The 14,601-nt window shown below is 41.0% G+C and overlaps 1 protein-coding gene across 5 annotated transcripts in view; it reads left to right on the top strand.

Moving 5' to 3' along the window:
• EVC2 (EvC ciliary complex subunit 2) overlaps positions 1-14,601 on the top strand; it is a 144,927-nt gene that overhangs the window by 33,827 nt on the left and 96,499 nt on the right. For all 5 annotated transcript variants that reach the window (XM_082462752.1, XM_082462748.1, XM_082462751.1 and 2 more), the window contains 2 exons: positions 8,704-8,838; positions 11,474-11,613. In XM_082462752.1, the coding sequence (XP_082318878.1) occupies positions 8,704-8,838; positions 11,474-11,613 (275 nt within the window). The remainder of the gene's footprint in view (positions 1-8,703; positions 8,839-11,473; positions 11,614-14,601) is intronic.

Here is a 14,601-nt window from a genome sequence, read left to right as displayed (position 1 = left end):
AAGGATACAGTCACTGGATTTAGGACCCACCCTAATCCAGTATGACCTCATCTTAACTTGACTATGTCTGCAAAGACCTCATTTCCAAATGAGGTCACATTCATAGGTACTGAGGGTTAAGATTTCAGCATAGCTTTTTGGAGGACACAGTTCAACCCCCTACATGCACTTAGCCCAGGGAGTGGCATATTGTAGATGATCAAATGTCATTCATTCCCTTTCCTCGCCATTCTTCTCCCTAAAGCTGTAAAATTAAAAGTGTTTGCCTCCTGTCAGTAGCAAACTTTGAAAACAAATCGCTGATCTATAGCCTTTTGTTCTCTTTAGACACAGATGTTTTGTCTCCTTTCCATCAATATTTTAATGTAACCTGTTTGCACTGCTTTTCATAGTTACCCAGCTTATTGATTTTCTTCTTATCTGATAGGTACACAAATCAGAGCTTAGAAGGCTATTTCCAGTGCAAATGGAGAACTTGCATTTCAATTTGGTGCTAATCAAAATGTAAGATTTAGAATCAGGATGTTTGAGTCTGAAAACAGAATTGGTTTCCTGACCACCTCTGATAACAGCTTCTATGGACAGAGGCTGATTCACCATAGGCGAGTCATACATGGCAACACACTTTGATTCAGGTTCCAGTAATTGTCTGGACCGAAGCTCCTGTTCCCGACCTAACTTGGCTTTGACTGTTTGGAAGGTCATGTTGGCCTTGTTGGTCTGTCAAAAAAATTTAACCTTAGCTACAGTGTGCATTGTGACCACAGTAATGAGGAATGGGTTAGTTGTCTTCCAGCTCCTATATAATGCGTTAAATGTTCCCATAATCTGCAGCCACTTTTTTACTGAAGTATAGTTGATTTACAATGTTGCATAAGTTTCAGGTGTACAGAAAAGTGATTCAGTTATACATATATATATTCTTTTTCATATTCTTTTCCCTTGTAAGTTATTTAAAAATATTGAGTATAGTTCCCTGTGCTATACAGTAGGATCTTGTTGGTTATTTTACATATAGTAGTGTATATATGTTATCCCAAACTCCTAATTTATCCCTCCCCCCCCCCCTTTCCCCTTTGGTAACCATGAGTTTGTTTTCTGTGTCTGTGGGTTTATTTCTATTTTGTATATAAGTTCATTTATATCATTTTTTTAGATTCCACATATAAGTGATATCTTATGATATTTGTCTTTCTGTCTGGTTTAATTCACTTTGTATGATCATCTCTAGGTCCATCCATGTTGCTGCAAATGGCATTATTTCATTCTTTTTTATGGTTGACTAATATTCCATTATATATATGTACCACATCTTCTTTATCCATTCATCTGTTGATGGACATTTAGGTTGCTTCCATGTCTTGACTATTATAAATAGTGCTGCAATGAACATTGGGGTCTGCAACCATTTTGAATTAAACTTGTCACAAGTTGGCTTCTCTGGAAGCAGATGCCAAGACAGAAGTGGGGTATAACATGGTAACCAGTGTGCAGAAGAGTTGACATAGCTGGCCTGAGACTGCTATCCTTAGAAAGCCCTACTTACAAGGTTAGCTCTTGGCTGGCATCTGGGAACTTGGATTTCAGGACGATTCTCACCATTTACTGAACTATGGGTGACTCACCCACCTAAACTGTTTTTATAAAGAATATATTTTATGTTGAACACCTCATTTCCTTCTGGAGTCTGGGATTTTGGTACATGCCAGGCAGAGGATGCCTAAGTGACTAGTCCTGAATAAAAACCCTGGGTACTGAGTCTCAAATGAGCTTCACTGGTGGACAGCGTTTATGCTCATTGCTGGAGGAATTAAGCATGCCCTTTGTAGCTCCGCTGGGAGAGGACCTTAGAAGCTTGCTCCTGGTTTCCCCGGACTTTGCCCCACATGCCTTTTCCTTTTGCTGAGTTTTCTTTGTATCCTTTCACTGTAATCATAGCTGTGAGGATGATTATATGCTGAGTCCTTTGTGATTATATATGAGTCTTTGTGAATCATCTAACCTGGGGGTGGTCGTGGGGTTCCCCCAACACAATCAGATCACCTGTGAAGGGGAGGAGGAGGAAGCAGGTTTGAGCAGAGGAAGAAGTCAAGTGTGATCCAGGCTGACAAAGCTTCACCTGGCAGAGAGCTCTGGGGCAAGTGTTGTCACCTGTCTGAGCATCCCTCATCAGGCTAAATGGCTGGCCATTATGCCTCTGCCTTGTTCTGTTACCAGATGTCGGCATGACCTAAGTGAGGTGGCTCTCTGCAGCTGATCTAGACCATGAAGTGGGAGGTCTACTGACCACACTGCCCGTAGCTGGACACCTAGTCCTTCCTTGAAGTGAGATCTGGGTGGTGCATCTCCTTGTCTACCAAACTTACCTTTAGAACTCATTATTATCATTTTTTGTCTCCTGATTATACAAGTAATACATGCCCATTATAGAAAACACAGAAACGTAAAGAGAAAATTCATCAAGTAACTACGCTCAACAAAATTCTGGAATATTTTCTTCATAGGTTCCATATATGGGTGCATATATATTATTTTTATTTTAATGTAATTGGGATTTTTATGTATATACAGCTTTGTGTCTTCTTTTAAAATGTTATACTAGGATATAGACATTTTTTATATTACTAAAAATTCAGCACACAAAAGTCAGTTGCTTTTATATACATATACAATGAACAATCTAAAAAGGAAATTAAGAAAACAATTTAATTTACAGTAGCATCAAAAAGAATAAAATACTTAGGAATAAGCTTAACCAAGAGGTGAAAGACTTGAACACTGAAAGCTACAAAACACTGCTGAGAGAAAATTAAAGAAGACCAGTAAGTGGAAAATCATCCCTTGTCCATAGACTGGAAGACTTCATATTGTTATGATCTACAGATGCAGTGCAATCTCTGTCAAAATTCCAATGGCATTTTTTTGTAGAAATAGAAAGAAAACCCATCCTAAAATTCATATGAAATCTCAAAGGAACCCAAATAGCCGAGACAGTCTTGAAAAAGAACAAAGTTAGAAGTCTCACACTTCCTGATTTCAAAACATTACAGAGCTGCAATAATCAAAGCAGTGTGGTAATGTCATGAAGACAGACATATAGACCAATGAAAAGAATAGAGAGCCCAGGAAAAAAACCCCTCACATCTATAATAAAATGATTTTCAACAAGAGTGCCAAGAGTATTCAATGGGGAAAGGATAGTCATTTCAATAAATGATGTTTGGGAAACTGGATATCCACCTGCAAAAAAATAAAGTTGGACCCCTACCTTATACCATGTACAAAAATTAACTCATAGAGCATCAAAGACTTAAATGTAAGACCTAAAACTATAAAGCTCTTAGAAGCAAACATGTGGGAAAGCTTCATAACATTGCATTTGGCAGTGATTTCTTGGATATGACCCAAGAGCACAGGTAACAAAAGAAAAAAAACAGATAAATTGGACTACATCAAAATTAACAACATCTGTGCACCAAAGGACACAATCAACAGAGTGAAGGGCAGCTCACAGAATGGGGGAAAATATTTGCAAATCATTTATCTGATAAAAGGTTAATATCTATACCACATAAAGAAATCCTACGTCTTAGTCTGGGCTGCTATAACAAAGTATCATAGACTGAATGGCTTATACAACCCACATTTATTTGTCACAGTCCTTTAGGCTGGGAAGTCCAAGGTCAAAGTAGATATGCCAGTAGATATGGTATCTGGTGAGAACCCATTTCCTGGTTTGTAGATGGCCATCTTCTCATTGAATCCCCCTTTGGCAGAGAGCAGAAAGAGCTCTGGTCCGTTTGTCTCTTTATAAGGACACCATTTACCTCCCAAAGGCCCCATCTCCTAATACCATCACAAGGGTGGTTAGAATTTCAACATATGAATTTTGGGAATACACACAAACATTCAGTCCCTAATGTCCTACAACTCAGTAACAATAAAAACCAAACAACCAGATTAAAAAATTGGCAAGGTACTTGAACAGACATTTCTCCAAAGAAGATATACAAAAGGCCAGTGAACACATGAAAATATGCTCACCATCACTAGTCATTAGGGGAATGCAAATCACCTCACGCCTGTTAATGTGTTTTTTTATTAAAAAACACAGAAAATAACAAGTGTTGACAAGAATGTGGAAAAATTGGAACCCTTGTGCACTGTTGATGGGAATAAAAATGTGCAGCCTTTATGGAAGACAGTATGGTCATTCCTTAAAAAATTAAAAGTAGAATTATCATATGATCCAGCAATTCCACATCTGGGAATATCCCCAAAAGAATTGAAAGCAGGGTGTTGAAAAGATTGGTATACTCATGTTTATAGCAGCATTATTCACAAGAGCTAAAAGATGGAAACAACCCAAGTGTCTATCAATGGGTGAGTGGATAAACAGATGTGGCGTATTCATACAATGGAATATTAGCCTGAAAAAGAAAGGAAATTCTGACATATGCTACAACCTAGATGAAGCTTGAGGGTATTATGCTAAGTGAAATAAGCCACTCATAAAAAGACAAATACTGTATGATTCTACTAATATGAAGCCCCTAGAGTAATCATATTCATAGAGACAGAAAGTAGAATGGTGGTCACCGGGGGCTGGGGAAGGAGGGAATGGGGAGTTGTTTAATGGGTACAGTGTTTTAGTTTTGCAAAATGAAAAAGTTCTGGAGGTGGATGGTGGAGATGGTTGTACAGCGTGGTTGTACTTAACACAACTGTACACTTAAAAATGATTAAAATGGTAAATGTTATGTAATGTGTATTTTACTCCATTTAAAAACATCATTCAAAATCTCCTTTTAAATGGTTAAACATTCAGAACTTAAAGCTCCTAGAAAGCAAGATCCTTCTAAGAAGTCATCAGGCACACTTATGCTAAAAGATAGTGGAGTGGCTCCTTCAGTATTCTGAGGGAAAAAGATTTTGGACCTTGAGTGATAGACTCAGCCAAGGTAACAATCAAACAAACACAAAGTAACAATATTTTAACACGTGAGAAATAAAAATATTTTCTAAACCAATTTACTTGAGAACACATAAATATGGAAAATACTCTATCAAACTGAAAAAAAAAAATACAAGAAAGAGGGAGGAATGGAATCCAAAAAACAAGAAAGCAGTAAAGAGAGCTCTAATGACAGCAGTGCAGCAAGCCTAGAAAGTAGCCAGTCCTGAGTAGATCAGAATGTCAAAGGCCTCTGGGAGTGATGATTTTAAGAAAAAAAAAAAAGATGACTCCCTGCAACAGCTAATATCATTAAAGAAATGGGTGTAAACCAGGAAGAAAAAAGAAAAGCAGTGAGAAACCCCAGGAAAAACAAAAAGTTACACAAGGAAGTATTGGTCTAAGTTGAAGCAAACTAAAACTATGGCATGATTTTGAAAATTGATAGTGTAAGAAAGGGCACTGCATTAAAAATATGTGGCTTTTAGGGGCTTATATTTGGTTATACAGGATTACATTCAATTACTTTATTATGCAGTGAATACATATGTCTAATCATAATAATGATATTGTCTTTAAATTTTTTTTACTTTTAGTTTTCAGAATTAACTTACAAACTACCACAAAGACTTAATTGTGGTTGCAGAATATACATACATACATGTATGTATAAAATAAGCAAATTCTGGAGGGCAGAAGTGGTGAAAGGAGAGGTGGGAGCAAATATGGGGCACTTGTTTCACCATGTTTCTTCTTTCTTTCTTAGTAAGAACACAAGAAATATTCTCTAAATTTAATGCCATAAAAACTGTTTCCGTTTTTTAAAGTTAGACAAAGGTAGCTAACTGAATATAACCATTGAAATTGGGACAAAGTGTAGGGAGGGTTATTTGTAGGTAACAATCCTTCAAAATTTGGGGGTAAAAATTCGTGACCTAAATCCACATCTGTCATAGCAGGAATTCATAAATAATGTGTAATGTTGACATATCAAGAAATAAAGATGTATGCATAATTTTTAGAGTATTTAAGTTAACTAACCATTGTGGTTCACTAAACCATAGAAACCAAAACCAGTGTCTATTTAAGATAGTTGCCTCTGGGAAGTGGGGTTAGAAGAGGATGCAGAAGGACACAGGATATTTGCTTCTCTTTTTAAGCCCTTGGCTTCTGTTAAACACCTTTTTTTCCCTAGCAGACATGCATTATTCTGCTTCTCAAAACTTGTAAAATGACTGCATGATTGGCCATTATATGGATAGAATAACTCATAGAAGCTTAAAAGATTTAACCATTCTTTGTGTTGTGGAGCATTTAGGATACATCCCATTTGTGTTATTTTATATGATGTTCTTAAAAACAGCCTTATATATAAATAAGTCTTCATGCATATTTCTGGATCAAACCAACCCGTGTATAAGCTTTTATGCCTATTTTTGAATTATTTCCTGAGGAGTGAATCCTGGATATGAAATCACTAGGTTAAAGGGGTGAACATTTTAAAGCCCCTTGTTATGGACACAGACATTTTTTCCCTTTCATTTTTGAGTAGAGACATTTTGGTGAGAGCACTCCAAAGGATGAAAGCATCATAAAAATCTTAGTCTCTTTTAGTCCAGGCCTGTTTTCGAGGTGACCTTCCGAAGAAATGACTGGGTAACGGTCACCACATAGCATCTCCCTTTCTGTACCAGTGGAGTTGCCTTGGGTCACCCAACCCACAAAGGAAGGCAGGGCCAGAATCATTCACATTTAGTCAGTGAGTGCCATGGGTTAGGCACTCTTCTAGTGACTTCATTGGACTTTGTTCATGTCTCGTGTTTAATCCTTTGGAAGACTCTTGTCTCTGTCTTACAAGGGAAGAGCAAAGGCAAGGAGAGATGAAGTGATTTGCTCCAATGCCACACAGCCAGTAAGTAGCAGAGATGGGTCCCACACCCAGTGGTCTGAGTCCAGAGCCCAAGCTTCACTCTCTGTGCTGTTACAGGCCCTTATCTGTGAGAAGCAAGTAGCCTGGGTCAGCCCCGGTCAGTGTCCACAGGAAGAGTGTAATCACACAAGGGGAGAAAGCATCAGCATCTTATTAGCTTCTAGCATATGGCCTGGTACACAGTGGACACCCAGTACCTATTTGTCGACTAAATAGATGAGCCAAACTTTGCACCAAGCTCCTCTGCATTATTATTTTGTTTAATCTTCATGCTGTGAGGTATTTTTATCCCCATGTTACATATGAGAGAACTGAGGTTTCCAGAGGTCAAGTCACTTGCCCAAAGTATAGAGCTGTTTCGATAGAGGAGGCATTGTAATTCAGGCCTGTAGGATTTTTTTTTTTTTTTGGCTGTGTTGGGTCTACGTTGCTGCACGCGGGCTTTCTCTAGTTGCAGCGAGCAGGGGCTACTCTTCATTGCGGTGGCTTCTCTCTTGTTGCGGAGCATGGGCTCTAGGCTGCTGGCTTCAGTCGTTGTGGCACGTGGGCTCAGTAGTTGTGGCTCGCGGGCTCTAGAGCGCAGGCTCAGTAGTTGTGGTGCACGGGCTTAGTTGCTCCGCGGCATGTGGGATCTTCCTGGACCAGGGCTCGAACCCGTGTCCCCTGCATTGGCAGGCAGATTCCTATCCACTGCGCCACCAGGGATGGCCCAGGCCTGTAGGATTTGAAACCAGAGCTGTTTTTATTTTGCTCAAAGTGTCTTTGGGAGAATTCAAGAAGTTAATTCTTGTGAAACCCTTAGCCTAGGGGTTCTCAAAGGGTGGTAGCTTCCCCTGGGAACTTGCTAGAAATGCCTCTTCTAGGTTCCTGCCCCAGGTCTAGTGACTCAGAATCCCTGAGGGAAGGGCCCAGCAATTTGGGTTTCCACAGACCCTGCAGGTGATTCTGATGTGAGCTCCGACGTACGAGCACAGCCTTAGCCCCAAGCCTGCCCCATGCTGAGTGCTTAGGAAGATGGCAGCTGCTGCTGTCTTTGGCATCACATTCTAGATCCAAAAGAAATGGTGGAGGGAGGGGAGGAATGTGGGGTGTCTAGAACTTACTGCTTCTCACAGTTGTTATTTGGTGCCAGCCACTTCCGGCCCATCCGTGGATTCACAATGGTCCCAGGATGTCGCTGACTGGAGCCCGGAGGAAGCCTTTGAGGAGGGAGAAGTACACTGGGCACGTTAAATGAAGCTCACGTGAAGTCTCGAGCTCCCCCTGGCTGGTCATTTACTGGACTGCCTGGCAGCTGGCCTGCCTCCTGCTGTGTGATGCCTCCCCAGCCACGTGCATCCTCCAGAGTGATCCTGAAGTCCAGGGTGGGCTGCACCCCTAATGGGACGTGTTCCCAGGGCGGGGGGAGCGGACAGCTTTGAGGGAAGGTGAGGGCACCGTGGATTCTTCCTCTGCCCTCTGCAAAATTCTGCCCGACTCAAAACATTTCACAGATCCTTCGTGCTGCCTTAGGTTTGTTACATATTTGATTTGAGAATTTAACATTCCTGAGCGCCTGTGATGTGCCAGGCTTGCGGTGGTTGGTCCTACTGTGTGCAAGCCTCCATGCTCAGCTCCTTGAAGTGCTTGCCCCATTTAACTTGGGCCCAGAGAGGTCCAGCAATGGTCTCAAGGCAACCAGCTAATAGGTGGCAGAGCTCGGTCTAAACCCGGGTCGGTTTCACTGACTCTGTGCTTGTTCTGCTTTAACGCAGTTATAACTTGATTTGAAAGATGTAAAGTGTGGCCACAAACAAATCTCTCTCTCTTATCCCCATAGGTTCTACCAAACCACGGCCTCCACGCAGCAGGGTTCTTCATGGCCTTCATCCTCTCCCTGGTGCTGACCTGGGCTGTGCTTTTCTTCATGGTTCGATATCAGTGTTTGAAGGGAAGCGTGCTTACCAGACATCAGGTGGGAGTCCACGTGCATCCTCTTCCTGGAGGGTAGTTGGTTGGTGGTAGATGTGAGGTTGAAGTTTATCCTTCAGTTCAGTCAGTCTCAACTCTGGATCGATGTCAGGACCCCCAGGGAACCGTGAGGCATGCTCATAGCCAGGCCCTCCTGCACAGACTCCGACTGCTTTGTCCCGAGAGGCGTGCCCATCGTTAGTAGTTTTTAAAAGCTCCCTGGATGATTCTAACAAACGACCAGGACTGGGAACCCCTGCGGTCTGACTGAAGAACTGAGCGCCCACCTGTATGGCCAGCTGTGCATTCATGCCACACCCTGACTCAGGTCCTGGTCTACACTTCCCTCTGAAAAGTCTTTGAAGACTTACTTTGTCCTCAGGGTGAAGCCCAACTTTGTTTGTCCGCAGGGTGAAGCCTAGATGCCTTAACATGGCTTATAAAGAAAGTCCCCTGTGGTCCAGCTTCACACCTCAGCTTCCGGCTCTACCCAATGACTGCTGAGCTCTCCGCACTCACCTGGATGCTTTTATAATCCTCTCCACTCTTCAATGAGCAGAACTCTGACGCATCCTTTAAGACTCATTCAGGCCTTGCCTCTCCTTGGAAGTCATCACTGGCCACTTCCTGGCTAAGTTGGAGGCTCTCTCTGTGGGTCCCCGCACTAGCTTCTGGACCCCACCCAGCATTTATCCCCACCTGTGAACTCCTCAATCTCTGTTTTCCTGTCTTGGCCTGGGTTCCCACAGAAGCACATCCTGAGACTAGGATCCAAAGGCAAACAGTTTATATGGGAAGTGAGCCCAGGAAGTAATGGTAGGGGGTGGGAAAGTGAGGCGGGAAGGGAAGGCAGTCAGTCAAGCTACCACTGTGGGCACCTGGGGCTTTATCCCACCCGGGATAAAACCTGAGGGGAGAAGGAGCCGGGGTATTTAGCCATCAAATCCCATTGGTCATTGGTTGAGGACAGGGGGGTGAGGGGGCCAGGACAAAGGGTAACGTTATTTCCCTGGCATGGGCTCTGAAGGCCAGCAGGAGCCTTCAGGGGAGGAAGCGTAGGTGTTGGCTGGTGGATCTTGGGCTAAAAGGCAGTGAACGTCAAGGGCGAGGGGACGTGGATGAAGCCTGGATGCTGGCTGCTCTAATCCCCATTGCCTGGTACAGAGCCTGGCGCTTAGAAGGCACTCAGTAAACGTGTGACGGAATGAATGAGCCCCCAGCCGGAGGATGGGCAGACAGAGGCAGGAAAGCAGGGCACCGTCCTAGGGTGAGAAGGCACTGCTGGGACTGAACACCCTGGTAGGTTGTTTGTTCCTCCAGGGCCATGGAGGCTGCAGCTGCTGTGACTCTGTCACCCGGAGGTCCAGCAACTTGAAAGGAACATCTATCATCTTTCTCCCTCACCGTACGCTGAGGAAACTGAGGCCCGTGAAGCTAAACAGCCTGCTTCACGTGGCCGAGTGTAGGCTGGGACCTGGCTTCCGAGGACCACCCCGCCACCCTCTCTGGAGGCTGGCAGTCCTGTCCCATTGTTCATTTTGTTTCTGCTTCCTGGAGAAGAGAGTTGTTATTTCAAAGTGAGGTCAGCCCACAGTCTCCTTGGCAGGCAGAAGTGAGGAAAAGAAAAATGGCCCATCTAATGAGACGTTCCACTTACTCTCCCAAAGCTGTTATCAATCACAGAAGAACAAAACTCACCCTGCTACTTCGATGAAGGAGCAGGATTCATTTCTTGGAGATTAAGGGCTGATTGTTAAGACCGCGGGAGGAAAGCAAAGTGTGAATTTGATTTAAGGTCTGAAGCCTCTTATAGAATTTTTTTTTTTCTGGCATCACAAAACGAACTCTCTTCACATTAAAAAAATTTTTTTCCATTGTGGTAGTGACCAAGGAGACAACATGCTGTAAACAGAAGGCAGCCTTTAGAGTTAGTTAGACTTTGGGTCGAAAACCAAGCAGGCGCTTTATGAGCTGTGGGAACTCAGATAATGTCATTTCATCTCTCTGAGCTACAGTTCCGTATACGTAAAGCGGGGACATCAACACTGACTTTGTGTGACGGTTTCATGGTATGACACATACAAGGCACAGGGACAGGAATTCTTAAATGTTAGTTATAATTATCATGCATTTCTGCAGAAATAATGATGATAGTGAGCAAAACAGGTATATCATCTACCCAATCGGAGGGTTGAGCTTATCTCTGATGTCACTTCCATGTGACAACTCTATAGTCTGATTAGAAACCAGCCAGATCCATGATGTTGAAGTCCATCTGCCAACTGTAATTTTCTTCTGCATGATGATGATGATGATGATGGTGATGGTGATGATGGTGGTGATGATGATGGTGAAATATTTTTATTATGTCTTCATAGTTATAAAGGTCTTTCCATCCATTGCTCTGCTTTATCCACACAACAAGCCTGTGCAGGGCTACCAGAATTATTATCCCACTTCTCTGATGAGAAAATGAGGCTCAAGGAAGTGCAATGTCTTGCCTGAGTCTTACCAGCTCACAAGTGGTGGGGCCAGCTAGGTTCTATGACTGCAGATCCCCGCCTTCCCTCATGACTTTTCCAGCATGTGACATTCACAAGAAGGCCTACTCAATTGTGGTTTCTGAAATTCTCCTGAAGGTTCAGCATCATGAGAGCAAGCTGGAGCGCTCCCAGTTCACCTCAGCTGATGGTGTGAATGAAGATCTCGCTCTAAATGACCAAATGATAGACATTCTGTCTTCAGAGGACCCCGGGAGCATGCTTCAAGCCTTAGAAGAGTAAGAATTCTAAGTCACATTATACTTCCGTGGATATGATGAATGTTTTACCTACAGCCGCATGAGAGCAAACACCGAGTGTGTTTCATTCATTAATTCATCCTATTAATCATTAATTTGTCATTCAGTAGTCATAATCGAACAACTGCCATGCCCTGAACACTATGCTTGGTATTTGAGAAAAGAGATAAGACATAGGTTGAGCTGTGAGGCAGTCTGACCTAGTGGGAAGACAAACACAGAAACAGAAGTGACCATAAATGTTTGATGAGTACCATGCTAAGATCGGGGCTAGCTGAGCCCAGAAGAAAAAGTAATTACCTCTGAGTGGGTCATGGAGATGCTTCCCAGAGGAAGAGATATTTTAACTAATTCTTGAAGCACGGGCAGAAGTTTTTCAAGTAGATGAAGGGAGGAGAGGCTTTTCAGGCAGAGGAAAGACAGGACAGATGCCAAGATAGGAAGTGAACAAGATATGTACATTTGGTGAGGTGTAAGGAGCTCAGTACGATTGACGTGTGGATTGGAGTATTGAGTAGTGTATTGAAGGAGAGGAAGTAACACCTTGAGAGAGAGGCCAGACCAGGTGATGTGATTGTTGGCTAAACTGAATTCAGTTCTTTTTATTTTTTATTTTATTTTAAATTTTTATCAATTTATCTATCTATAATTTACTTTTAAGGACCAGGACCTGAGTATCTTTATTTTATTTTATTACTTATTGAGATAATGTTGGTCTATAACATTATATATTTCATGTGTACAACATTAAATATTTCTACTTCTGTATACCCTACAGTATGTTCACCACCAAAAATTTAGTTTTCATCCATCACCATACAGTTGATCCCCTTTATGCATTTTGCCCTCCCCCACCATTCCTCTGTGGTAGCCACTATTCTGATCTCTGTATATATGTGTTTGATTTTGTTCATTTATTTTGTGTTTTTGTTTGTTTATTTTCTATATTCCACATATGACTGAAATCATATGATATTTTCTTTCTCCACCTGACTTATTTTACTTACATAATACCCTCAAGGTCCATCTATGTTGTTGCAGATGGCAAGATTTCATCTTTTTATGGCTGAGTAATATTCCATACACGTATCACATCTTTATCCATTCATCTGTTATTGGGCACTTAGGTTGTTTCCATGTTTTGGCAATTGCAGTGATGCAATGAGCATAGGAGTGAATGTATCTTTTCAAATCAATGTTTTCATATTCTTTGGATAAATACCCAGAAGTGGGATAGCTGGATTATATAGTGGTTCTGTTCTTATTTTTTTGAGGAATTTCCATGCTGTTTTCCATAATGGCTGCACCAATTTACATTCCCACCAACACTTGTTATTTCTTGCCTTTTTGATAATAGTCATTCCAACAGGTGTGAGGTGATATCTCATTGTGGTTTTAATTTGCATTTCCCTAATAATTCGTGCTATTGTTTTCATGTGCCTGTTGGCCATCTGTATGTCTTCTTTGAAAAAATGTCTATTCAGCTCCACCCATTTTTCAATTGGGTTGTTTTGTTGTTGAGTTGTATCTGTTCTTTATATATTTTGGATATTACTACTTATCAGATATATTGTTTACAAATATCTTCTCCCATTCGGTAGGTTGTCTTTCCGTTTTGCTGATAGTTTCGTTTCCTTTGCTGTGCAGAATCTTTTTAGTTTGATGTAGTCCCATTTGTTTATTTTTGTTTTTGATTCTTTTGCCTGAGGAGACATATCTGGAAAGATATTGTTAAGACCCATGACCAAGAGTGTACCACCTATGTTTTCTTCTAGGAGTTTTATGGTTTCAGGTTTTACATTTAAGTCTTCAATCCATTTTGAATTGACTTTGGTGTATGATATGAGATAGTGATCTAGTTTCATTTTTTTTGCATATCGTTGTCCAGCTTTCCCAACACCATTTATTGAAGAGACTGTCCTTTATCCATTGTATGTTCTTTGCTCCTTTGTTGTAAATTAATTGTCCATATATGCATGGGTTTATTTCTGGGCTCTCAATTCTGTTCCATTGATCTATGTATCTGTTTTTGTGCCAGTACCACACTGTTTTGATTACTATGACTTTGTAATATAGTTTGAAATCATGGCGTGTGATACCTCCAGCTTTGTTCTTTTTTTCTCAGGATTGCTTTGGCTATTCAGGGTCTTTTGTGGTTCCACATAAATTTTAGAATTTTTGTTCTATTTCCGTGAAAAATGTCCTTGAGATTTTGATAGAGATTGCATTGAATCTGTAGATTACTTTAGGTAATATGGATGCTTTAACAATGTCATTCTTCCAATCCATTAGCATGGAATATTTTTCCATTTATTTGTGCCTCCTTCAATTTCTTTCAACAGTGTTTTATAATTTTCAGTGTACATATTTTCACTTCTTTGGTTAAATTTATTCTTAGTTATTTTATATTTTTTGCTGTGATTGTAAATGGGATTTTTTTTCTCAATTTCTCTTTCTGGTAGCTCATTGTTAGCATATAGAAATGCAACAGATTTTTGTATGTTGATTTTGTACCCTGCAATTTTATGTTTGTTTATTATTTCTTTTAGTTTTTTGGTGGAGTCTTTAGGGTTTTCTATGTATAAAATTATGTCATCTGCAAATAGTGACAGCTTTACTTCTTTCTTTCCAATTTGGATAACTTTAGCTTTTTTCTTCCCTAATTATTCTGGCTAGGACTTCCAATACTGTATGAAATAATTTCTCCCTTTAGATCTGTTAATAATTGTTTTATATATTTTGGTGCTCCTATGTTAGGTGCATATACATTAATAACTGTTATGTCTTCTTAGTGAATTTTCCCCTTTATAATTATATATTGTTCATTTTTGTCTCTTGTTACCTTTTGGGCTTGATGTCTATTTTGTCTGATATGAGTGTGGCTACACCCCCTTTTTTGGCTGTCATTTGCTTGAAGTATCATCTTCCATCCCTTCACTTTGAACATGTGTTTGTCTTTAGAGCTGA

This window comes from Balaenoptera physalus, assembly GCF_965194825.1.
Source record: "Balaenoptera physalus genome assembly, chromosome: 5".
NCBI lineage: Eukaryota > Metazoa > Chordata > Mammalia > Artiodactyla > Balaenopteridae > Balaenoptera > Balaenoptera physalus.
Note: the sequence above shows the minus strand (reverse complement) of the source record. Positions and strands in the feature narration are given on the sequence as shown.